At 38.6% G+C, this 25129-nt stretch overlaps 1 protein-coding gene across 6 annotated transcripts in view; it reads right to left on the reverse strand.

Moving 5' to 3' along the window:
• Positions 1-25129, reverse strand: part of LOC136878769 (prolyl endopeptidase) — a 133406-nt gene that overhangs the window by 65475 nt on the left and 42802 nt on the right. For all 6 annotated transcript variants that reach the window (XM_068228984.1, XM_067152233.2, XM_067152230.2 and 3 more), the window contains exons 3-4: positions 12693-12916; positions 855-1042 (exon numbers count right to left, since the gene is read on the reverse strand). In XM_068228984.1, the coding sequence (XP_068085085.1) occupies positions 855-1042; positions 12693-12916 (412 nt within the window). The remainder of the gene's footprint in view (positions 1-854; positions 1043-12692; positions 12917-25129) is intronic.

Genomic DNA, 25129 nt, shown 5'->3' on the forward strand with positions numbered 1-25129 from the left:
ACAGAAAAGCTGATCCACTAACCTTGCTTACATAAAAACATAAGAGAAAGCTGTAATCAAGTAGCAGATAATTATTTAGAAAATGAATCACAAAATAAGGAGCAAGAGTAAGGAGATTTGGAAACAAGATAAAGAGAAAACTCATACCAGCCTATAAGGCAGTAGCTGCTACAATAATGATGGTGATTGTGATGATGATTATGATGATGATGATTATAATCTAGAAGGTATATTATGACGAAGTACCAAGAGAAAAAATGTTTGCCGTACTGGGGGATTACGGGAGTAAGGGTAGATAATAAAAAGCAATCAAAGGCACTTCAAATTCAGAACTGTCTACAGGTTGGCCCTACCAACTCATCAGATATCGAAAAAATAATGTGGCAAGCTGATAGATTACTAGACACCACAGTGTCATCCCTGGTAAACATCTGGAAAATTGCAAAGGATGGACATATAACAGATAACTAACAAAAATATTTCACTTAAAACTTGAAGGCAAAAGACCACAAGCAAGGCCCGGAATGAGGTATAGACACATGGCAAGGTCCGACATTGAGATGAGGGGTACAGACTGGCAAACCATGGAAACTGAAGACAGAACAGGATAAAAATTGGTGGAGGGACTTCATACAATGACCTATCGAATAGATGGAATGATGCAAGACACGATGAACAGAGATCCTGAAAATTATAGATCAGTGTCCACAACACACAGTATGTTTTCTACAAATGCCTGTTTGTTCACTTTCCATTACTTAAATAGAGATAGTAAAGAGTGAAGTTTTGTTTGTAGTTAGAGATGGATGATACATTAAACAAGTATTTTGAGGTCTACCTTCCAGAAATCTTACCAGTTTCCACATCCTTAATGTGAATTGTGATCCAATCTGATCCACTCCGACTGAGGCCATATGCAAAGGTACCACCATCTTCTGAAAAGCAGGTTCTTGATAGAGCTACAGTACCATCCTCCGACAGTAAATTCGGATCCAAAAATATTCTTGCTTCAGAATCTAATGAGTCTTGAACATATAGCACACTGAAAACATAAATGGAAGGTTAAAATTAAGAGGGATTAACATTAAATAGTACTTCTGGCAACTACAACAAATGTAAGACTACTTCATTAATATGGGAATGAGAACAGGATAATATTTGTGACTTTTCTGTACAATTAACATATACAGTTTCATCAACTCAACATTTACATTCACTGACAAAAGGAAGTTATGCACCAGAAGAAATGGTCAAATTTGGACATAACTGAGTACATGTGCATACTACAAATGAGTATCACATAATCATCATCATCATACCTCAACTTCTGTGTGCAGGCATTTTGATCTGATTTGATGTCATCTAATTTTGAATTTTGACATTCACTTTTACTCTATCAGATCGCAGTGGAAACCAGACCTCTGTTGGGCAACCCATGACTGAGTAACAATAAATGTGTCGCCACAGATCTTTTACATGCTGAAATCATACCATACCGAGTGTCAAATGGACTCTTTCCTGCCCTTCAAAAATTAAAATACCTTTTCTAAATTTACATCTCTGATCTCTGAATCCTAGCAGTTGGAAGAGTTTGATACGGGCTGCACCGTAGGACACAAAGAAGTGTGCAGCCATAATACACAACTGCCAGGCAAGTAGTGCTTTCAGATGTCACAGTGGCCCAATGTTGAAAGAGCTGTGTCCACAAGGGTACTACCACGTCTTGGAGAATCTGGTTGACCATGACATACTATACCAAGGGAGGATCCTGTATTGTGCACCAAATGTCAAAAAACAACCCCAAAGCATCTGGCATCCAAATAGTTACTGGATTTCTGAAAAATACCATGTCATACCACAACACGTCTGAACGAACATTAGCGAAACAGCGAAGCAGCAGACACCAGATAAACAGGTCAGCATAAGAAGACAGGAACAGATAGAGAAGACAAAGAAAACATGAAAATACAAAAGGGCAAAAAAAATTCATATCTTCATATACTGCCATCTTCAAACCAATAGGCTCATCAATGTATTGCTCTATCTTCTTACACATTAGCTTTTCCTACTATTTGTTTTACATTGCACCAACACAAATAGGTCTTATGGCGACAAGTGGATAGGAAAGGTCTAGGAATGGGAAGGAAGCAGCGTTGGCCTTAATTAATGTACAGCCCCAGCATTTGCCTGGTGTAAAAATGGGGAAAACCATCTTAAGGGCTGCCGACAGAGGGTTTCGAACCCACTATCTCCCGAAAACTGGACACTGGCCACACTTAAGCGACTGCAGCTATTGAACATTAGTTTTTCAACTTTATTCGAACTGTTTGTTTTATTTGACTCTTGTTTGTTCCTTTCCCATATTTACATAGGGTATGTGTATACAGTACATGGACTGCCTGTGTCACGTTGAGATACTCCTGTGGCCAGTAATGCTGCCTGATAGAACACGTACAGGATCAGCTCACATCAATTCCAACCCAGTGTCGATCTGCAGGATATCGAGAGCACAACCGTATGTCGCCACCTATATTCTATGTCTTTCTGCGTTACTTCAGTGTATGTGGCATTTTAACAAGATAATGCTCATCTACATACGAACACATATATATGAACTGCCTGTGTCATGTTGAAGTACTCCTGCGGCAAGATATGTCCCCGCAGTACAACATGTACGGGATCTCTCACTTTTTTTTTTTTTTTTTTTTTTTTTTTTTTTTTTTTGCTAGTGGTTTTACGTCGCACCAACACAGATAGGTCTTATAGCGACGACAGGATAGGAAAGGCCTAGGAGTTGGAAGGAACTGGCCGTGGCCTTAATTAAGGTACAGCCCCAGCATTTGCCTGGTGTGAAAATGGGAAACCATCTTCAGGGCTGCCAACAGTGGGATTCGAACCCACTATCTCCCAGATACAAGCTCGCAGCCGAGAGCCTCTAACCACACGGCCAACTCGCCCGTTATGTATGGGATCAATTCAGACGTCAACTCCAATCTACAGGATATTGTGAGCCAGTCATAACAACAGTGGACTGAATTGCCTCACGAGAAGATGCAACATCCTTACAACTACCTTCCAAATCACATCACCACAAGCGAGTTCTTTACCAACACTGAACTTACATGATGCATGTACTGCAAACTTTGTTGTCTACTTGATCTGATATTATAACCATTACAATAGTCACATGACCTACCAACAGGCACAGTTCTTTCTCATCTTTCTTTCTCCCCTCCTTCCAGGTGATAAATATTTTTTTTTTCTAATGTAATTAGGCTCAGACAAAAATTATCACTACAAAGAAAATTAGTACATGCCTCATTAAAACATTAAAAATAGACATGATATCTGTTTTAAGCAAATGTGTGAAACAAAATTAACTGCAGGGAAACTAATTCTAAAATGTAGAACAATCATAGCTGGTTATGGTACACTCCTGAGGAAGCAAACAAAGTCATCACAAAATGTTTTCCAGCAGTTTGTCTAATTTTACAAGCCATAAACTCATGAGAAATCTGTACTGTGAAAGTGTCAATCTAACCAACACCAAAAATTTCTTGAGAGGAAAAATTCTCTAAACATTGTTGTTTCTAACCATGAAGTGTGTAAATTTCAAACTACATGTGAACTTTCCTGATTTTGAAGATAGGCACAATGCCATTTCACTTAAACAGTAACTGCACAAAAGCTTCAACCCATGCACTTACAAGCTCTTCACTCACATGTCACTGCCTGTCTTACATATTCAAAGACTCCAGACATGTGTGGTAGAGACTAAAGGAGTTCCAAGCGCCCGAGCAATGAGCTGCTTCTCAGCTTCAACTGGAGTCTCATCCACCAGGCTCTTCAAGTTCTTCCACATAAAGAGTCAAGCAGGGTGAGGTTGGGAGAATAAGCTAGTATTGCAGCAGGAGATCACACTTTTGAACAGTTTTTGTTCAGGTTTACAATTTAAAATGTGTCTGTTTCATTCCATTTCATTCATTACGTTAAGAAGTACGTCAGTAACCTATTTGTAACCTATGGATATTTATCATCTTCATTACAGACTTAAGTCCTTCAGCATTCAGTCTGCAAGCCTGTGAACAACTACCTAAATGCCTCCACAATTCTCTAATTGTAACTAGCTCTGTGGCCATGTTTATTTCCACACCTCTCATCTTTTAATCATTAAAACCAAGTCTAACCATTATCTTTGTCTCCCAATCCTTCTCTTAACCTCCATGATGGAGTCCATTATTCTCCTAGGAAACCTATCCTCCTCCATTAGTCTCACATGACCCCCACCACCCAAGCTAGCTTATGCATACAGCTTCATCCTAACTTGGTCTATCTCCACATTCCGAGCACCCTCCTGTTATTATCCTCGCTTGTTTGTATCTACCAACAATTATCCCGTTAGTTTCACGTCTGTTACTCCTAATACAGCAAAATCCGTCTTAAAAAAGACCACTGTAAAGATAGTTTTGCCATGAGGCCGACTTCTTTCTTACAATATACCACTGACCACAAGTGCATTAGCTTTGCTACACCTTGATTCTATTCCACTTACCATACTAACATCCTGGAAGAATACCCATCCTAAATGATCTGCCTGCTGCACTTTTGCAATCCTGACCTGATAGTTGGTCCTGTAAGATTTCTTCCTTTCTGATGTAGTTTTAGTCATGAAAATGACTATTTTCATACCATACTCACTGAATCTACTTTCTCATGAAAATGCCCATTTTCATACCACACTCACTGAATCTATTTTCAAGTTCCTAGATATTAAATAACAGGCTTTCAGCACAGCCATTAAGACCAAGTCATCAGCACAGGCGAAAGTGCTTACTACATTTCCACCTCTCTGAATCATTTCCTGCCATTTTATACTTTTCAGTAATGATCCATGTAAACTATGAACAACACAGATAAAAGATTACAGCTTTTCCTAACCCCTGTAACTACTCGAACTAAGAAATCATTCTGTAATCAATGATTATATAAAACACATTTCAGTTTTTGTTTAGCTTAAGTACTGAATTTCATTACACCCAGTATAATCAAATCTACATTAGTTATCTACTAATGGTAGCTTCAATACACATATCAAAGAAAAAAATGAAAATTAGACCACTGTAGTCATCCTTTCCCCCATCCAGCTCCTGTCAGATCACAGCATTTATGGCACTTCACCATTCCTCTCTCCTTTCACCATTCTATCCCAATCCAGGTTTCTTCTTCTTGCACTCCTCTTTACTGAATCGTTCCACCTTGTTCTAAGTCTCCCTCTCGCTCTCTTTCCCTCGAACTTAACCGCCATCATCTGTTTTGGTCTTTTCTCCTCCATCCACTTTATATGTCCAAACCATCTTAGTTTACTCCTAACAAATCTCTAATTTAGGTTTTCCATTCCAACCTTTCTCCTTCTCTTCATTTCTCAAGCTGTCTTTCTTTCTCTTTGCTATCATACTTCTATGGTACTTCATTTTGCTGGCTTGAATTCTACCCTCCACCCTACTTTTCATTGTCCACACCTCAAGCAGAATAAGTCAATATGGATACATAACACATTTTGTACATTATCTCTTTACACTTCTTTATTCCAGACAAAGTCTGTTGCACTGTCTTGTTAACCTCCATGGCCAGCCTTCTATTCTGCATTAATTCACTCCCCAGGTATTTTAAACTTTACAATTTCAAGGTTTTGACCATCAATTTTTACATTGCTTTTCCCTTGTCTTTCTCTTCTTGATATCACCATGGCCTTGCTTTTCTCTACGCTAATCATCATACCATACTTTTCAATTTCCTGGTTCAATACATCAAATTGTTCTTGTACTTCTTCACTGTTCATTCCCCAGACCACAATATCATCTGCAAATAGTGATACTGTAACTTCGTTTCCTTATTCCCATATGCTTCCTTTGTCTCCTTTACAATTTTTTCAATAACCATTAGAAACAAAAGAGGTGACAGCATACCCCCATCTTGGTCCAGTTTCATTTCTAAACCAGTCTGTCCTTCCCACCGAAGTCTGTATGCTGTTGACGCAGTTGTTGTGCATAACTTGTACTGTTTCTACAGTTTGTGTACCCAGTCTCTTTTTGACCATGGTTTCCCAAACCTTCTCCCTGGGAACACTATCATACGCCTTTCTTAGATCTAAGAACGGCATGACCAGATCCTTTCCATTCCCAATTCTGACGGTCTCGCAACAATAAGTCTGAACAAGAAAATTGAAAAATATGACCATTTATCTTTCCCATTTCCTACTTCTGTACCTGTAATTTGCTGTTTCAGTCTCTACAGAAATTCTTCCTGCACATTCTTGTCTTTTAATTTCCACACTTTTATCCTGCTTTATGAATTTACCGAGCTCAGAACATTTTAAGCAAGCCTCGGACCTATGGGAGTAACGGAGTCCCACTCCCATTTGACAGGCGAGGGACTCCTTGGAAACAACTTGGCGAACAAAATGGAATTTGATGGGGGGCTATCAATATCAATGGGGCTTATGGAAGAAAGAAAGTAGAACTGGCTGAGTCAGCAAAGAGGATGCATCTGGATGTGCTAGGAGTAAGCGATATTCGGGTAAGGGGAGATAACGAGGAAGAGGTAGGAGATTATAAAGTGTACTTGACTGGTGTTAGAAAGGGACGGGCAGAGTATGGGGTAGGGCTGTTCATCGGGAATACCACTGCACGCAACATAGTTTCTGTTAGGCACGTAAACGAGTGATGCGGGTAGATTTAGCAGTTGGAGAAATTAGGACGAGAATTGTCTTAGTGTATTCACCATGTGAGGATGCAGATGAGGATGAAGTTGACAAGTTCTACGAAGCATTGAGCGACATTGTGGTCAGGGTCAACAGCAAGGATAGAACAGTGCTAATGGGCGATTTCAATGCAAGAGTTAGAAATAGAATTGAAGGATACGAAAGGGTGACTGGTAAATGTGGGGAAGATATGGAAGCTAATGGGAATGGGAAGTGTTTACTGGACTTCTGTGCAAGTACGGGTTTAGCAGTGTGCTAATGGGCGATTTCAATGCAAGAGTTAGAAATAGAATTGAAGGATACGAAAGGGTGACTGGTAAATGTGGGGAAGATATGGAAGCTAATGGGAATGGGAAGTGTTTACTGGACTTCTGTGCAAGTACGGGTTTAGCAGTTACAAATACATTCTTCAAGCATAAAGCTATTCACCGCTACACATGGGAGGCTAGGGGTACCAGATCCATAATAGACTATATCTTAACAGACTTTGAATTCAGGAAATCTGTTAGGAATGTACGAGTTTTCCGGGGATTTTTCGATGATACAGACCACTATCTGATCTGTAGTGAACTATGTATCTCTAGGCCTAGGATAGAGAAAGTGAAATCCGTCTGCAAACGAATAAGGATAGAAAATCTCTAGGATGAGGAAATTAGAAGTACATGGATATGATAAGTGAGAAGATTCGAACAGTAGACAGTAAGCAGGTTCAGGATGTAGAAAGAGAATGGGTGGCATACAGGGATGCTGTAGTAGAAACAGCAAGGGAATGCCTAGGAACAACTGTGTGTAAAGATGGGAAAAGGTGGAATGATGAAGTGAGAGCAGTTTGTAAACGTAAAAAGAAGGCTTAGCAGAAATGGCTCCAAACAAGGGCCAAGGCAGACAGGGATTTGTACGTAGATGAAAGAAACAGAGCAAAACAAATAGTTGTTGAATCCAAAAAGAAGTCAAGGGAAGACTTTGGCAATAACCTGGAGAGGCTAGGTCAAGAAGCAGGGAAACCTTTCTGGACAGTAATAAAGAATCTTAGGAAAGCAGGGAAATAGGAAATGAACAGCGTTTTGAGTAATTCAGGTGAACTCATAAGAGATCCCAGGAAACCACTGGAGAGGTGGAGGGAATATTTTGAACATCTTCTCAACGTAAAAGAGGATATCTTCCCGGTGGTGTTTGCGAACAGCCAAGCTCGTGGGGAGGAGGAAAATAATGTTGGTAAAATTACGCTGGGGGAAGTGGAAAGGGGCGTAAATAAACTCCACTGTCATAAAGCAGCAGGAATAGATGAAATGAGACCTAGAAATGGTGAAATATAGTGGGAAGGCAGGGATGAAATGGCTTCATAAGGGTAGTAAGATCAGCATGGAGTGTTCATAAGGTACCTTCAGATTGGATAGATAGATAGATAGATAGATAAGAAATGGGTGAGCCCTGTTTTCGCAGAGCTCCACACGTAGGTCTATGAAGACCCTTTGTGCCCCTTGGACGGGTTTGCCTAGTCCAGCCCTAGTGCTCCTATAAGGGATACCAGTGTCCGGATTTTGGCGTTCCTGATGTCCTCCAGGCTCACAAAATGTGAGCCCAGGAATCGATGTCTAGTGCTTGCAAAAGCCTCGCACTGACATAACACATGCGCGGAGGTCTCCTTCTCCTTACCGCATCTTCTACACATCGGATCCTGGGTGATTTTCATGATGTGTAGGTGTCTCTGTAAGGTATTGTGGCCTGTTAACAGTCCAACTACCATTCTCATTCTGGTCCTATTCAAATTCATTAGGACCTTTTTATAGCTTTGACTAGGCCCTTTGATAAGTTCACGTGCCTGTCTTGCTATGGTTAACCTCTTCCAAATATCTAGGTGAGACTGGTTTATCCATTGGGATATTGCCAGTCTCACACTTCGGAGTGACACTCCCAGGAAGGGCTCTGGTCCTATGAAGGAACCCATTGAGCCCTGTTTCGCTAGTTTGTCAGCTTCTTCATTTCCACTGATACCTGTGTGCCCAGGAACCCATAATAGGGTAACTGAGCTAAGCTCACACAGCTGATCTAACATCCTTTGGCATTCCCATACCAGTTTTGATGTTGTTTTAACTGCACATAGTGCTTTTAGCGCTGCCTGGCTATCACTACAAATAGTGATATGTCTTCTGTGTCCAGGCATATTCCATATATTTACAGCACAGGCTAGTATTGCGTATACTTCAGCCTGGAAAACAGTAGCATATTTACCCATAGGAAGGGAGAGCCCTGTCTTAGGCCCCCAGACCCCGGCGCCTGTGCCCGTCTCCGTCCGCGAGCCGTCCGTGTACCACGTACAGCCCCCAGACTTAAGACGGGCCCCAGCGTCCGCGGCCCACTCCTCCCTTGTGGGTATCACCACTGTAAATTTATAATTCAAATTAAAGCTAGGCTTCATCAGATCCCCGATCATCATTGTCATAGGGCAAGTCTGGTGAAGCCTGGTAAGAATAGAGGCATGACCTCTATTCGGGTTTTTGAAGGACCATCCTCCGAGTGACCAAAGGCGATAGGCACTCATTCCCGCTATTACTTTAACATATAAATGTAATGGGGGAAAACCTAGGATGGCCTCCATTGCACATAATGGTGTAGTATCCAGTGCCCCTGTTATTCCTAGACACGCAAGTCTTTGGACACTGTTTAACTTGGTACTCACAGTTTTGCTCTCTGAGCCTGGCCACCAAACTATAGATGCATAGGTGATCGTGGGCCGTACAATGGAGATATAGAGCCACTGGACCACCTTAGGTTTTAGGCCCCAAGTCTTCCCGACAGCCCTGCGACAGGCCCACATAATTTTGCGAGCCTTATCCACCTTATGATCTATGTGTTTCTTCCAACTCAGTCTTGCCTCAAGGATTACCCCTAGGTACTTAACCGAAGTTGTCTTAACTAATTTTTTCCGAAATAGGAAAGGCTCTGACAGTCTGTCTAGCCTCCTCCTCTTGGTAAATACCACAAGCTCCGTCTTATCGGGATTAACCGACAAACCTTCAGATTGGACAAAAGCAGTAATTGCACCTATCTATAAGCAAAGGAACAGGAAGGATTGCAACAACTATCGAGGTATCTCACTGATTAGTATACCAGGCAAAGTATTCAGTGGCATCTTGGAAGGGAGGGTGCGAACAGTCATTGAGAGGAAGTTGGATGAAACCCAGTGTGGTTTCAAACCACAGAGAGGCTGTCAAGATCAGATTTTCAGTATGCACCAGGTAATTGAAAAATGTTACAAGAGGAATAGGCAGTTGTGTTTATGTTTCGTAGATCTAGAGAAAGCATATGACAGGGTACCGAGGCTACCATACTGGGGGTCTATGGAATTAAAGGTAGATTATTAAAATCAATCAAAGGCATTTATGTTGACAATTGGGCTTCAGGGAGAATTGATGGTAGAATGAGTTCTTGGTTCAGGGTACTTACAGGGGTTGGACAAGGCTCTAACCTTTTACCTTTGCTGTTCGTAGTTTACATGGATCACCTGCTGAAAGGTATAAAGTGGCAGAGAGGGATTCAGTTAGGTGGAAATGTAGTAAGCAGTCTGGCCTATGCTGACCACTTGGTCTTGATGGCAGATTGTGTCGAAAGCCTGCAGTCTAATATCTTGGAACTTGAAAATAGGTGCAATGAGTATGGTATGAAAATTAGCCTTTTGAAGACTAAATTGATGTCTGTAGGTAAGAAATTCAACAGAACTGAATGTCATATTGATGATGCAATGCTAGAACAGGTCGATAATTTCAAGTATTTAGGTTGTGTTCTCCCAGGATGGTAATATAGTGAGATTGAATCAAGGTGTAGTAAAGCTAATGCAGTGAGCTCGCAGTTGTGATCAATAGTATTCTGCAAGAGGGAATTCAGCTCCCAGACGAAACTATCTTTAGGTAGGTCTGTTTTCAGACCAACTTTGCTTTACGGGAGCGAAAGCTGGGTGGACTCAGGATATCTTATTCATAAGTTAGAAGTAACAGACATGAAAGTAGCAAGAATGATTGCTAGTACAAACAGGTGGGAGCAATGGCAGGAGGGTACTCAGAATGAGGAGATAAAGGCTAATTTAGGATTGAACTCTATGGATGAAGCTGTACGCAAAAACCGGCTTCGGTGGTGGGGTCATGTGAGGCGAATGGAGGATGATGGGTTACCAAGGAGATTAATGGACTCTGTTATGGAGGGTAAGAGAAGTAGAGGTAGACCAAGATGACAATGGCTAGACTCAGTTTCTAATGATTTAAAGATAAGAGGTATAGAACTAAATGAGGCCACAGCACTAGTTGCAAATAGAGGATTGTGGCAGCGTTTAATAAATTCACAGAGGCTTGCAGACTGAATGCTGAAAGGCATAACAGTCTATAATGATATTTGATAATGTATGTATGTATGTTATCTCCCTCAATTTTTCCATTCTCACTTTTGCTATCACAACTCTATGATCTACACGGAATGCTTCTCTTGGTTAAGCTGTTACATCCATCAACCATCAGTGATTTGTCCTTTCCACCAGAAAGTAATAAATTACTGCTTTTATTTTTCTGTCACCCCAGCCATATCTTGTCATTTTCCTGTTGTTTTTCCAAACCCATGTGTTACCCACAATCATTCCTTTCACAAAACTTAACTAGTTTCTCTCCTTTTTCATTCCTGTTCCCATATCTACATGGTCCAATTACTTCTTTCTTTCCTTGTCTCATTTTTAACATTTGCATTTAAGTCTCCCATTATAATTACTTCCACATCAGTTATTACTTTTTCTAGTTTCTCCAGGAATTCCTCAATATCCTCCTCTTTGTTCCCTGTCTGTGGCACATACACTTGTATGCAGTCCTTCACTTTGTTCCACAGTCTCAGTCTAATTTTCATTATCCTGTCGCTGATGTCCTCTACCATACCCACAAAGTCCTCCAGTTGTTTTGAAATTATCAGGCCCGCTCCATTTTTTGCCTCTCTGCCACCATTCCAGTCTAGTGTATATCCTTTCCTCATTCTCTTTTTTCCTTTTGCTTCCATTTAACTTCGCTCAACCCCATTATTTCTATACCCATCTATCTCCATAAAATCATCCACTTCTCTCTTTCCTGTCAGGGTCATAAGTTCGATTATGCCCACCTTCATGAAGTTGGCTACTGGTCACCCATTTTTCACAGTTCCCTGAGCACCCAAGGAGCTGCACGTCGCTTGCAGGGTACACCCTAACTTTTTCTGTGGCAGGTTTAAGAGTACCATATTTAGGCTGCCACTCCCAGGGAAATTTTATATCTATTGTCAGGTGTAACTCCTCAAGAGTAGAGATGACTTTTGTAACCACTTCACTGAAGTACAGACGTTGTCAAGAGGAGAAAATTTCTTCAGTTTTATCTGTTCTCGTTTCTGGTGAGTTTATGTGTCATTTTCTACACAAAGGCTTCCCCTGGCCTCTAACCTCTGTAAAGTATGTACCAAATATCTACAATTCCCAGTATCTCCTATTAAGTGTTGAATGTCCTCCCCTGCTTTCCTAGTTTATTATGATTCTGTTTAGCCTACACTAGCTATTATTGGTTTGACAGATAATCATTTGCCTTTGCAACTTACCAGAAGTTTCCTGTTCCTTATCCTTCAATATAAACTCACCAGATCAAGGCTGACATCCCTAATGTTAAAAATGAACTTTTAAAAACCTACAAGATGTTACAATTAAAATTAATTAATACATTAATTTCCAACGGGAGATCACAAAACACTAATTTGGAAGCCTGCAATGTACAAAATCTTGACAATCAGAGTTTCACAAATATCTAAAACTTCTTAAAGATATTTTAAATTCTACCATATAATTACACTCCTTTGAATGTTATCTGGATAATTATGCCTAGTCACGTAAGAAATATGTCATTCCCAATTGATGCTAATTAGAAAATCAGTACCTTACCTTTGGTTTTGTAGTCCTGAATTCATATAGAAGAAGTATCTACTACCACGGCGGTTTGGACAAGAGTATTTTGGATAATTCCACAGTTGTGTAAGACGAGAATTGATTTCAGCTCGAACTGGGCAGCATTCTAGATATGGACGTGTAACAGCATTTTGCTCATCCACAAACTTGGCTGTTTCTGGAGAATCTGGATCTTCAAGCCAACGATAAGGGTCACTTATCTGTAGAAAAATGAGAGAAACATTTCAAAAATAAACTTCTTTTTTTGCTAGTTGCTTTACGTCGCACCGACACAGATAGGTCTTATTCCGACTATGGAACAGGAAAGGCCTAGGAATGGGAAGGAAGCAGCCGTGGCCTTAATTAAGGTACAGCCCCAGCATTTGCCTGCACAGCCAACTCACCCGGTAAAAAAAATAAACCTAACGAGAACATAATAAATTACGCTAAACTTACCTAAAGCAGAGGTACTGTCAGTATTCATGTACAGTCAATTGCTGCCATAGATCAATAGTTGTTTTGGATAAAGACAGAAGTAACATTCATACAAACATTCTCCACAAGCAAAGGGCAGAACTCTATTTTGATGAAAGTGTTGTATCCCTAACTTTCTTGGTGTGTTACAAACAGAAAGAAATTCCTACTTGTGCTGTGACAATTAATGGATTAGGAACTGGAAAGAATTATGGTAGATGTTTGAAAGGAGTGATAAGCTTTACCAGTCTTTTTAGAACTTTGGAACCTTTCATCTTTACAGAATTTTAGTTATCTACGTGGATCAGTAATAGATCAAAATATCATGGGTTTAAACCTGCCAGAGGTTGTTGGATGCCATACCTTAATTAAGGTCATGGCCACTTCCTTCCCACTCCTAGCCCTTTCCTATCCCATCATGGTCATAAGACCTATCTGTGACAGTGTAATGTAAAACAAATATTTTTCCTGGCTGTTTCTTGTATCAAAACACCATTCTCATTTTCACTCTGAAGTTCACTTTCAGCACTTTCTGAATTGTCACTACTTTCTACAATTTCATCGTCTGTACTTGGTTCAAAATTATTGTAACTACATTCTTCCTTAACGTCATCATTATCCGACTTGTTCAATAAATCATCTAGAATATCTGCACTCATCTTTTACTGTTCGACTTACTCATCATAACTCACGCAAAAGAAAACTAACACCACTGTGCAATTACACAATCAATCCGCAAGATAGACAGTGACTGTCAGCTTACAAAGCACTCCTGACGTACCCGTATGGAGTTGCACCAAAACAGGAACTGACGAATGAAAGGTCGATTATGCACTTACCGTACTCAAATAGACTGCAGGAAGAGTCTTTATACAGTTTTGAAGCATTAAAATGGGTTCACACAGTTCTCAATTTCGAACAAACCTACAACCCCATATGGGGATGTGACATTCAAGAAACTCCGTGCTCTCATGTACTCAAGTGGGGTCGCTTGGCATTCAATGTGTTAAAGCATCTGTCGAACTCGAAGTTGCCATCTGTACTATGAAAAATTGAGAAACAACTGAACCTGATGACAATCTGATTGGGACAATGCAGAGCAAGTTCACAGTTAAGAATATCAAATATTTCACTTTAATTTCCTGGTGATTTAAATACAAAGCAAATTATGTTCCATTGCCCATACATATACTGTAATACTGAGACATCTGTCTTCTTGAACTTTTTTTTGTCATATCATCTCACTAAATGAGATCTCCAGAATTATTTGTTGTACAGCATCATATCCTGAGTTCTCTGAGTAGGATAATGCGAACGATGGAGAGGAAATGCGAAACACATCAAGCGGCAATTTCACACAGAGGAAACAATTTTAATGTCTTACGATTCTTGGTTACTGAGCCCTGAAACTATAGGGTACTTTCATAACTTGCACATATGGCACCATCACATGTTGTAACACAACCTATATAAAATGTGACTTGGCTGTTATTCTATCTGGCATAATTCCAGAAGATCTGTTGATGACAACACCACATGAAGCTTTTTATAATAAAACTGTACTGTGAAAGAATATTGTGAGATCAAGCATAATCCGAAATGCAGCTAGCAATAGTGCTAATTATTAAGTTAATTAAAACATTTAATTGATACCTTAAGATATTAAATTGTAGATACAGTAATTTACTTAGTGTACTGTACAGTATATTTAACTCTTCATGTAGATGCATGTATGGTCGGACAGAATAGCAGGCTTCATAGCCTGAGTCCCGCCATATAAAACAAGACAATAAATAAATTTTTTAAAATACTACACATCAGTTACCAGAACACCCAGGCCAATTACAATGATCACTAATCTGTGCCATTACTAAGTGTATGAAGTTGGGGAATTTTAGATAAATATTAGAAACATGTTACTTATCCAATAAGGAAGATACTTATCTTTTTGTTTACTCCCTTTCTTATCCGGCTTTCTCAATGTCCTGTATTTCCCACATCAAGACGAGATCTCTCATGACAGCCCCTCAATATGTTGACCACCCCACTGATAAAGCTGAGTTGAGAAGAAATGGATGTACAAGAACTGGGAATGATGAAGAGGGAATCCACTTATTTGAAGACAATGGTGTATGGAGACTAGGTTTATGTTCCTGCCGTTCAATACATGATTAGATGAGCAAGTTCACTTCACTACTGTAAGTCAGTACTGAAGTCGTGTACTGTAATTAAATACATTTCAAGTTGAATATATACAGTATTTGTTTGATAATGTTCCATCTGATGTATCCATATGCCTGTAGCAGTGTCATCTTTGACATGACAGTATTAGAAGAACGGCCTCGGCTATCACGTGTAGGCATTTCAATCTGATGCCATTTGGGCTGCCTGCTTGTCAATTTTTATGTTCTATTTTACTCTACCAGATATCAGGGGGAAAAACGTGTCTCTCTTGGGTAAACTATGGCTGAGATTTAAATCATTTTGTACGGTAAACACCAAATGTGTCACCAGAGATCTTTTACACGCTGACATTGTACGACATGGAGTATCAAATGGACTTCTCTCCACCCTCCAAAATCCCAACTACTTCTTACTATGTTTGAACCCGTTATCTTAAGTTTCAAGGACAACCTCCACAGGAGGAGCTTGTCAATCCAATTATTTATTTTTAAAGCTGACAGCTGTGAGGTGGAAAGAGGAAAGCTGTATCAATCCATCTTCATGGTAAGACAGGTCATGAAACTATTACATGGTGTCACCTCCAGCCATTAAAAATGATTAAAAATGTAAAAATTCAGAAAGCTCAAGACACTTAAGTAAATGCATGGAAGGACAAGCTGCAACTCACTATACCCAATCGTGAGGAGTCTTTAACCCTTCAAGTTGGCTGCAGGATAATTAACAATAGAAATAAAGATTTTTAAGCTATCATACAAAATATACAGGAAACCCACTCAAACTTCACACACAATATACAACAATTCCAATCATCTGACCTCATACAAGTTAGCAGGACTGAACACAATGATACACAGAGCAATAACTATACCAATGAAAAAACATTTTAACAACCAAATAAATTTAACAAATCACAGAAGAAAACAACATCCACCTAACACACTATACTGTTTATTAAGAAAAACACAAAAAAAGCCTAAACAAACCCCCACCTGAAAACTATAAATACTTAGTTCTCAATTTTGTGAACAAAACACATACAAAACAACTAACATATTCAAAAAGCAAGATTTTAAAACAGCATTCAGAAGGCACACATTAAAAAAACAAATTAGTAGATACAATCAAAATAAAAAAAGACCATTTTTCCAAATCAAGAATATACAAACCCAAATACCAAGAAACAAATTGCAACATAATGTATGTCAGCGATACTAAATGTAATTTCCACACCAAGTACACAGAATACAAAAATATAATTAGACAACAAACGCTCAACTTTCTGTGAATACATATTTGACAACGCCCACCACTTCACAGACATCGACATAGATCTCAAAATATTACACAATGAAAATAATAGAAAAATCATTAAATATAAAAAAGGCAATAGAAAAACACACTGCAATAAAAGTCAACCAGACTAACTTTAATGATCACGCACACCCAAAGATTTCCCACTATTCACTCTACTAAATTAAGTCCTATCACTAAAACACAACGATTCGAACTGCATTAAATTATATAATTGATCAGTTTACCGATAAACTTACCCTAAATCATTACCTACCAAAATAATTTATAACAACAACAACAACAATAACAATAACAATAACAATAATAATAATAATAATAATAGACTACCACAAATTCAATGACCAGGATAGTTTCAGGAGTAATGTGAAAAGTCATCGCATTATGATGGAGTCAGAATCCAGAAGACAAAAAGACAGCCTTTACCAGAAGAGCGTAAGAAAGCACTGACTGATGGGCTCAAGAAATGCTGGCAGGATGTCATAGCCAGCAAATGAACAAGATCTACTAATCACTGAAAATGAGACTGGTTGTTAACACACAGTTCACAGAGGCTTAATTTGAATGTTTAATTATTTTTTTATAAGAACTACAAAGTACAGTTTCAAGAAAACTGATGACATCTCTGGAGCATGACAAATGGAAACTTACTCGTAAAAAAACTGGTGAAACACCAGGGACGGCAGATTCCAGTCCTAACTGGACCAGTGGGGAGACAGCAAGCATAATAGGAGTACATCATTAAAATCATTAGGAAGGTATAGGGCCTATATAGAACTGTAACAAATGTTTTTGCACTTGTTCATTATATAAAAATATAATAATAATAATAATAATAATAATAATAATAATAATAATAATAATAATAATAATAATAATAAATTTCTTTCAAGAACAAAACATGTCTTTCTGTTTTTTAATTAAATATATTTTTTAGGTATACAGAAAATGTTTATATGTTACTGAATATTTTCTTTTTTAGGTACTTTCTAATTTTATTAATTCTGCCTTAGTTTTGACAGACTGAAAAAAATTCACACAAACTAGATTAACTGGGTTGAAATTTAAAAGAAATGACTTCCACAGAACAGAAAACAAGTTAAGAAATGTAATGAATGAAGCAATAATTATAATGCTGTCATTAATTAATCAGTACAATGATCTGTTATTTTAAAGAAGGTGACGTTCCAACGTACAGCCAACAGCCGACTGACGACCCTCACGGGGAAAGCCTCGCTTTTATAGAGTCTGGAGCCTCTGAGAGAACAAGAATTTTTCTTTATGCGATACAGCCACTACGCTAATTCTCCGACTGCATCCAAATGTTAGTTGCTGTAGATGGAACTATCACAAAAACCTTGGATACCAATGAAATAGATGACCTCATTAATGATCGTCACACTATTCCTTTTATTTGTTTTATGTGCTCAAAATGGGACTGTGCTAGCAAACGCTTGTCTCTGACTTTTTTTTTTTTCTAGTGGCTTTACATCGCACTGACACAGATAGGTTTTATGCTGACGATGGGATAGGAAAGGCCTAGGAGTTGGAAGGAAGCAGCCATGGCCTTAATTAAGGTACAGTTACAATATTAGCAGCCACAAGTAAGGTCTCTCGGAGTTATGAGATATAGGAGTGAGGGTAGTACGGCTGAGTGGAACAAATATGTTCTGTAAGTACAGTTCAGAATCATCATCATCATCATCATCGTTGACCATCTCCAATTGCCCGGGTGTGTGTACGAGCCCCCTCCATCTTTGTCTGTCCATGAACCCCTGTCCCCTCTCCTCGACATCTTTCTTCACCAGATTGGTCCATTTTCCTCCGGGTCTACCCACTAGTCTTTTTCCTTTTACTTCTCTCTTTCATATTCTCTTCTTGCAGTACAGAATATGACACACACATGCTGACAGTATTGAGAGTTACAGTATACTAAAATTCAAATAACAATCTAATGTACTTTATGTGACATATTCTGCTACATGCCAGCTTACATAATCATAATGATTAAATCATTTCTTTTCACTGCAAGTGGGATTTTATCATCCCACCACCATCAGCAATCAATCATGGATTCAGTTTGGATTATCCTAAATTTCAGATTTGCTGTGTTCAGATTACCAGAGTTCTATTTCATGTACAATTTTATCCTTTTATGGCTTCATATTTGTTTGTGTTTCCTTTCTGTTACTCCCTATTCTCAGACTAACCTATCAATGTATTTCAGTGCTGAAGCTTTCAGACTGTTAAACTACATCATTCTTTGTCCAGATTAAGTGTTCTATGTAGCCTACTTTATGAACACATTGCTGCTGTTTTGAATACATTTCAGAATTCTTTATTAACAGCAATTAAGCTTAGGCCCTATTGATTAAGTTTAAGATTTAGGAGCTTAGAACACAGTAGGCAATCACATTTTGTTTTCTTCCAGTTCTAACATTAGGACACTCAAGGCCTGCCTGGGCTTCCAACCTCTTCTTCCTCCTCCTCCTCCTCCTCCTCCTCCACCACCACACCCCTCCTCCAAAATGATTCAGTATTTCCTCTTATTCTTGGAGAGAGCAATTCCTTTGCTTTTTTTTTTTTTTAATTATTTTTATTTTGATAGATATCTTCATTATCATCTTGATCAGTAGGAGCTAATAACCACACAGTTTAGAAACTTATAAAGACAAAGATATAAAGACAATTGCAACAAAAATTACCAATGCCAGTTTGTGACCATGATACATCAGAGTTGCTCACCACTGATGAACTTCACAATAAAAATTTAAATTCATAAATTTTAGGTTTTCATACATTGCAGATATGGTAGAAAAGTATACAACAAAAAAGTTTGAAAATTAAATTTTCTGTCATTTTTCTTATGTACACTATTCAGATAAAACTAACATTTCTAGAGATACTTGGAAGTTTGTGATAATAATAATAATAATAATAATAATAATAATAATAATAATAATAATAATAATAATAATAATCAGAAATTTTAATTTGCACAAGCTTTATTATGAACAGTTTCTTGATACAAGCAGTTTAATATTTAACAGAGAAATCCGACTTCCTGCTCTGGCCCCCTTGATGTTGCCATGCCCCTGTATGTGAATCAGATAATACGTAGGCAAGTCAATAAGTATCTGCAATCCTGCTCTAATTGTCTTTAGATTGGCTCTATGGCGTGCGCTCACCAGCCGCTAGTTGGCACCGATGTCGATGGTAGGTTTCAGCATTATCAGATCAGTACAGCTTGCGCTGTTGCGACGTAAAGATGGCCACGCCACTCTTTGTTTCCACCAAGGAAGAACAGCATTCTGTAATCTGTTTTTTGTGGTCTGAGGGTGTACCAAGAGCAGAAATTCACAGAAGACTTTCAGCACAATATGGGGAACAATGTTTTGCCACAGCAAAATGTTTACCAGTGGATTGAACAGTTCAAAAGGGGTCGCACCAGCGTGAAGGATGAGGAAAGATCTGGGTGTCCATCTGCAGCCATTAACTGATGCCAATATTGAACAAGTGTGTGATATGATCCTGAATAACTGACGAGTGACTGTTGATGACATGGCAAACCACATGTACATTAGCCATGGTTCTGCATATATGAAATTAACAGGTGAAGGAAGCAGTGCATATGTGGCTTGCTGCACAACCAGAAACCTTTCTTACAGAGGGTATCAGAAAGCTTGTGAAATGGTGGACCATATGCATTGAAAAGCAGGGTGACTATGTTGAAAAATGATATCAATAAAATGTGTGTACTCTTGTTTGTAATAAACAAAACTCTTATTTTATATATATAATAAAATATATAAAATAAGGGAGAGAGAGAAAGAGAAACAGAGATTACAAAAATTGACTGCAGATACTTATTGACTTGCCCTCGTATATAGCCTAGTGCACATCTGATCTCTACCAGAAATTAGCTTTACGGCTGGAAGAAGCACAACAGATCTGATATTTGCTTTGAGGATGTTGGCAGAGAAACACTGGGAAAGAGGAAAAGACCTAATTATTTAGAAAAGTCTTAGAAAACTTGGTGTACCGGAGTACCTTATTAGGAAGATCCAAATGCTATATACTAATTGGAAAACCTGTGTCAGTATTGGAGATGGTCACTGTGAATGGTTCAATCAAATACAGTAGAGACAATACGCGACACTGAGCGAGATATCGAGGGACAGCTATTGGAGCTCACTCTAGCGGATAGACCTGAATGGTACTGATGCTGTCATAAGAGCACGTGTATTTTTGTGTGAAGTTTTTGGTGTTATTTATGCGTTTTCAGTGAGTTGACATAATTAAATAGTAGCGTGTGTCATTCCTAGATATCTCCTCTCAACATGAGGGGAAAGGGATGTGCTGTGTTTGGCTACAGTAATTACAAAGTAGAGAAAAATGCGCGGTCGTTCTTCAGGTTCCCTCGTGACAAGAACATGTAAGTAATATTGTGTTTGCATATATATTCTTCCAGTGACAGAGATTTTTATAGTACTTCATAATCTTCTGACCAGCTCGACCCATGTTTTAACAGGCTTAAAACATAATATGCATATTTTATTGTATAGTGCAGCAGTTAACCTTCAATACCGATGTGTTGTAGGTGTGATCTGTGGGTTTTGAAATGTCACAGAAGCGATTTGGATAAAGTGTACAAGAAAGAAGGGACGTTACGCTTGTATAAGAATTATAAGATCTATTCAGATCATTTCCAGGCCAGCGACTTTAAAAATCCTCGACTATACAGCCAAGGGTATGTTACATTTTTACTCTACTTGTACGTAAATATTTCTCAAAGCATCACTATCAACAACATTTTCAAACTTTTCTTTCTTTTATCTTTCTTCTCAGATTAAAGCCAGGATTTTATAGATTTTCTTTCTGTTAGTAGGCTTCATGTTAAGAGGAAAATTGTCCAGCTATTAAATGTTAATTCATTGCATCATATGTGTAAGGAATGTGCCGATATTTTTATTGACAAATGTCTTAATGTAATGATGCAATGTTTTTAAATGAGGAAAAAAGACAAATCCAACCGTAAGATTTCAGGCAGGTATGCTAAAGCTAAAAAAGTAATGTATAAATGAAAGATCAAGCCATTTCACAGCAGGCCATTTCACACCTTGTTTATATGTCTAATTTCAGTCTTTGAATAATAACCTTTTAAATAATTCTTCATTCATTTATCCAGAATTGCTTTAGCAACTTCGAAGTTAATATCTCAATACCACTTTCTTTCTAGACGTAATTTATTTATCCATTTCCGTATATACATTTCCATTGATATTTGAATTTAGCGCGATTTGTTCAGGTCAAGTCACTAGGAGCGCCACCGTCGAATTGTCTCCCATTTTAGCAAGGCGAAATCCGTAAGTGTCGTGTATTGTCTCTACTGTATTTGGTTCAATACAACCAAAGGAGTACAACAGGGATGAGCCTTATCACCTCTTCTATTCACAGCAATTATGGATACCATTTTAAAGGAACTAAAAGGAAAAGATAATAAAGATCTTCAGGCTCTGGTTTTTGCAGACAATGTGGCAATATGGGATGAAATGGAGGAGGGAGTGAAAAATAATCTGAATGCATGGTGTAAGAAGTTTGATGATTATGGAATGAAACTGAACCCATCAAAAACAGTAGCATTTAAAATCAGCAGACATAATACAGAATGCAACATAAAACTACAGGACCACCAAGCTGAAGTAGTACACCAATTCAGATATTTAGGAAGCGTAATGGCTAGTAATAATAGAGCTGAGATAGAAACAACAGAGTAACCAAAGGCTCTAACTTTTACAGTATCGTTAGATAACTATGGGATGAGGTCACCCAAAGAACAAAAATGATCCTGTACAAGTCATATTTCATTCCCATCCTTACATATTCTCTGGAAACCTGCACACTAACATCAAAGGATTGCAGTAGGATTCAAGCCTGCGAAATGAAATTTCTTAGAACTGCCCTCCAAAAAAAAAGACTTGATCACGTGAAAAATTATGAGTTCCAATCTAACCTGGATCTAAATAAATCCATGGAGGAAAGACTTAGGTAATCTAGACTTAAATGGTTTCGGCATGTTAAACGAATGAATAGCACAAGTTTACCATGTGCTTATTTGGAAAAGAGAATAACATGCAGAAGACCAGCTGGAAGACCAAGAAGAAGATGGAGGGAACTGAGGGAAGACGTGGAGGGAAGAGGATGGAATTGGGAATCTGTCATAGACAAAATCTTTTTGAATAGGCAACTTTGGAAGACGCTCGTTTTCAAACACCCTACCCAGCTCGCTGGAAGGGCAAACCAATTTTTTTATTTTTTTATTTGTTGTGCCCAACTGTGGAGTGCATTTGAACTTATTTTGCACAATGTTTCTTCTTTTCTTCCCAATATCTCTTCATTTTATCACTGTGTTTTTTGCGTGTTTCTGTCCAGCCTGTATTTTTTCTTGTTGGTTTCTCTGCAAATTTATGTTTGTTTACTAAGCTTCTAAATTTCATTCTATCTTGAATGGTTTCGTCCTAAATACCCATTTCTTGTAGATCTTCATGAATTTCTGCTAACCAATTGTTGCGGATTTTCAGAGTTAGAGCTAGATTTAGAATTTTCTTTGTCAGCCTGTTATCCATTCTGTGTAGGTGTCCGTAGAATTTTAGTCGTCTCTTTTTGATGGTGTCTGAATTTTTTCTGTGAATTGAAAAATTTTGTATGGTTTTTTTCATCCAAATTCCATTTTCGAACTTTGGTCCTAGGATTTTTCTGAGAATTTTCCTCTTGTTTCTCAATGCTTTTTATTATTATTATTATTATTATTATTATTATTATTATTTTCCAGTCTTCTTGGTTGGGCTGTGAATCAAGGACCTCCACAGTTTTCTAACTCTCCACCACTGCCTTCCTTCCTCTAATATTTCTTCAACTTTTACTCCTCTCTTCTCTATATTCCCCTTCACCGTATCCATTCACATCTTTCTGGGCCTTCCCCATTGTCTTCCTCCAATTATTTTCTCTGCAAATACTCTCTTTGAAACTCTATCCTCTTCCATTCTCATCATGTGTTCATACCATTTTAGCTTACTTGTCTACCTTGTCTTGCAGTTTAAGGAATCCAATTCTCTATCTGATTTCTACGTTCCTGATTTTATCCCTTCATGTCTTTCTAATTATTCCTCTAACAAATTTCACCTTGGCTGCTTAGATTATGCTTTTATCATGTTTTGTTGTCCACGTGCCCACCGCGTATGTCAAAACTGGTGCATAATACACTGAGTACAGAATTTTCTTACATTTCTCTAAGACGTCCCAGTTCCGTACTACACCTGTCATACGTTGGTAAAACCCATCGTCTTGGATTCTCTTTCCAATTTCTCTGTTTTTTCTCACCACCTACAAGTATACTCCCCAAATATTTGAAGCTTTTCACAACTTCTAATGGTCTCCCATTTAGTTCAATATTCCCTCTTCCTTCTCTATTACCTCTAGTCATCACCACTGTCTTACTCTTCTCCACACTTATTTTCATTCCATATTCCTGTATCTCCTGATTCCATACAATAACTTGTTCTTGTACTTCCATTTCATCTTCCCCCATTACAATCTAACCAAGGACTTTAACCTAACAAGACTCATCGCCACTCTTTTGCAGAATTGCAGGTTCTTTGTTGATTTCCAAGAACAGCGTAGTCGATGGAGACTACAGAAAAACGGTCTTCCGCGAGGAAGTGTGCTGGCTCCAATTCTGTTCAATATATACACAAACGACCAACCCATAGCCCCCAATTGCAGTAGCTTCTTGTATGCTGATGACCTCGCTCTAGCCACTCAGAGAAGAGATTTTGAAACAGTGGAGATCACCCTCACGGATGCCCTTAATGATCTTTCTAGATATTACAGCACAAACCAGCTTAAACCAAACCCCTCAAAGACACAAGTGTGTGCTTTTCATCTGAGAAACAGGGAAGCTACTCGCAAGTTAAAGATAGTATGGTCAGGAGTCTAACTGGAACACTGCGAGTCTCCAAAATATCTAGGAGTGACACTTGATAGATCTCTTACTTTCAAGAAGCACTGCATGAACTGCAAATCGAAAGTCTCCACCAGGAACAATCTTTTACGGAACTTGGCCGGATCACAGTGGGGTAGCCAACCTGAAACCATCCGAACTTCTGCAATGGCACTATGCTATTCTGCGGCAGAGTATGCGTGTCCTGTCTGGTATAATTCAACATATGCCAAACAGGTGGATATAGCTCTCAATGAAACTTGCAGAATTATAACAGGTTGTTTGAAATCCACTCCAGTTGAATGGCTCTACCACCTTGCAGGAATAGCACCTCCTTCTGTTCGAAGAGAAATAGCTGCGAACAAGGAAAGAAAGACAGTGGAACAGGAAAGGACCCATCCTCTATATGGACATGAACCGCATCTGCAACGTTTAAAGTCAAGGAAGAGTTTTCTCAGAACTTCAA

This window comes from Anabrus simplex, chromosome 8 (assembly GCF_040414725.1).
Source record: "Anabrus simplex isolate iqAnaSimp1 chromosome 8, ASM4041472v1, whole genome shotgun sequence".
Taxonomy (NCBI): Eukaryota; Metazoa; Arthropoda; class Insecta; order Orthoptera; family Tettigoniidae; genus Anabrus; species Anabrus simplex.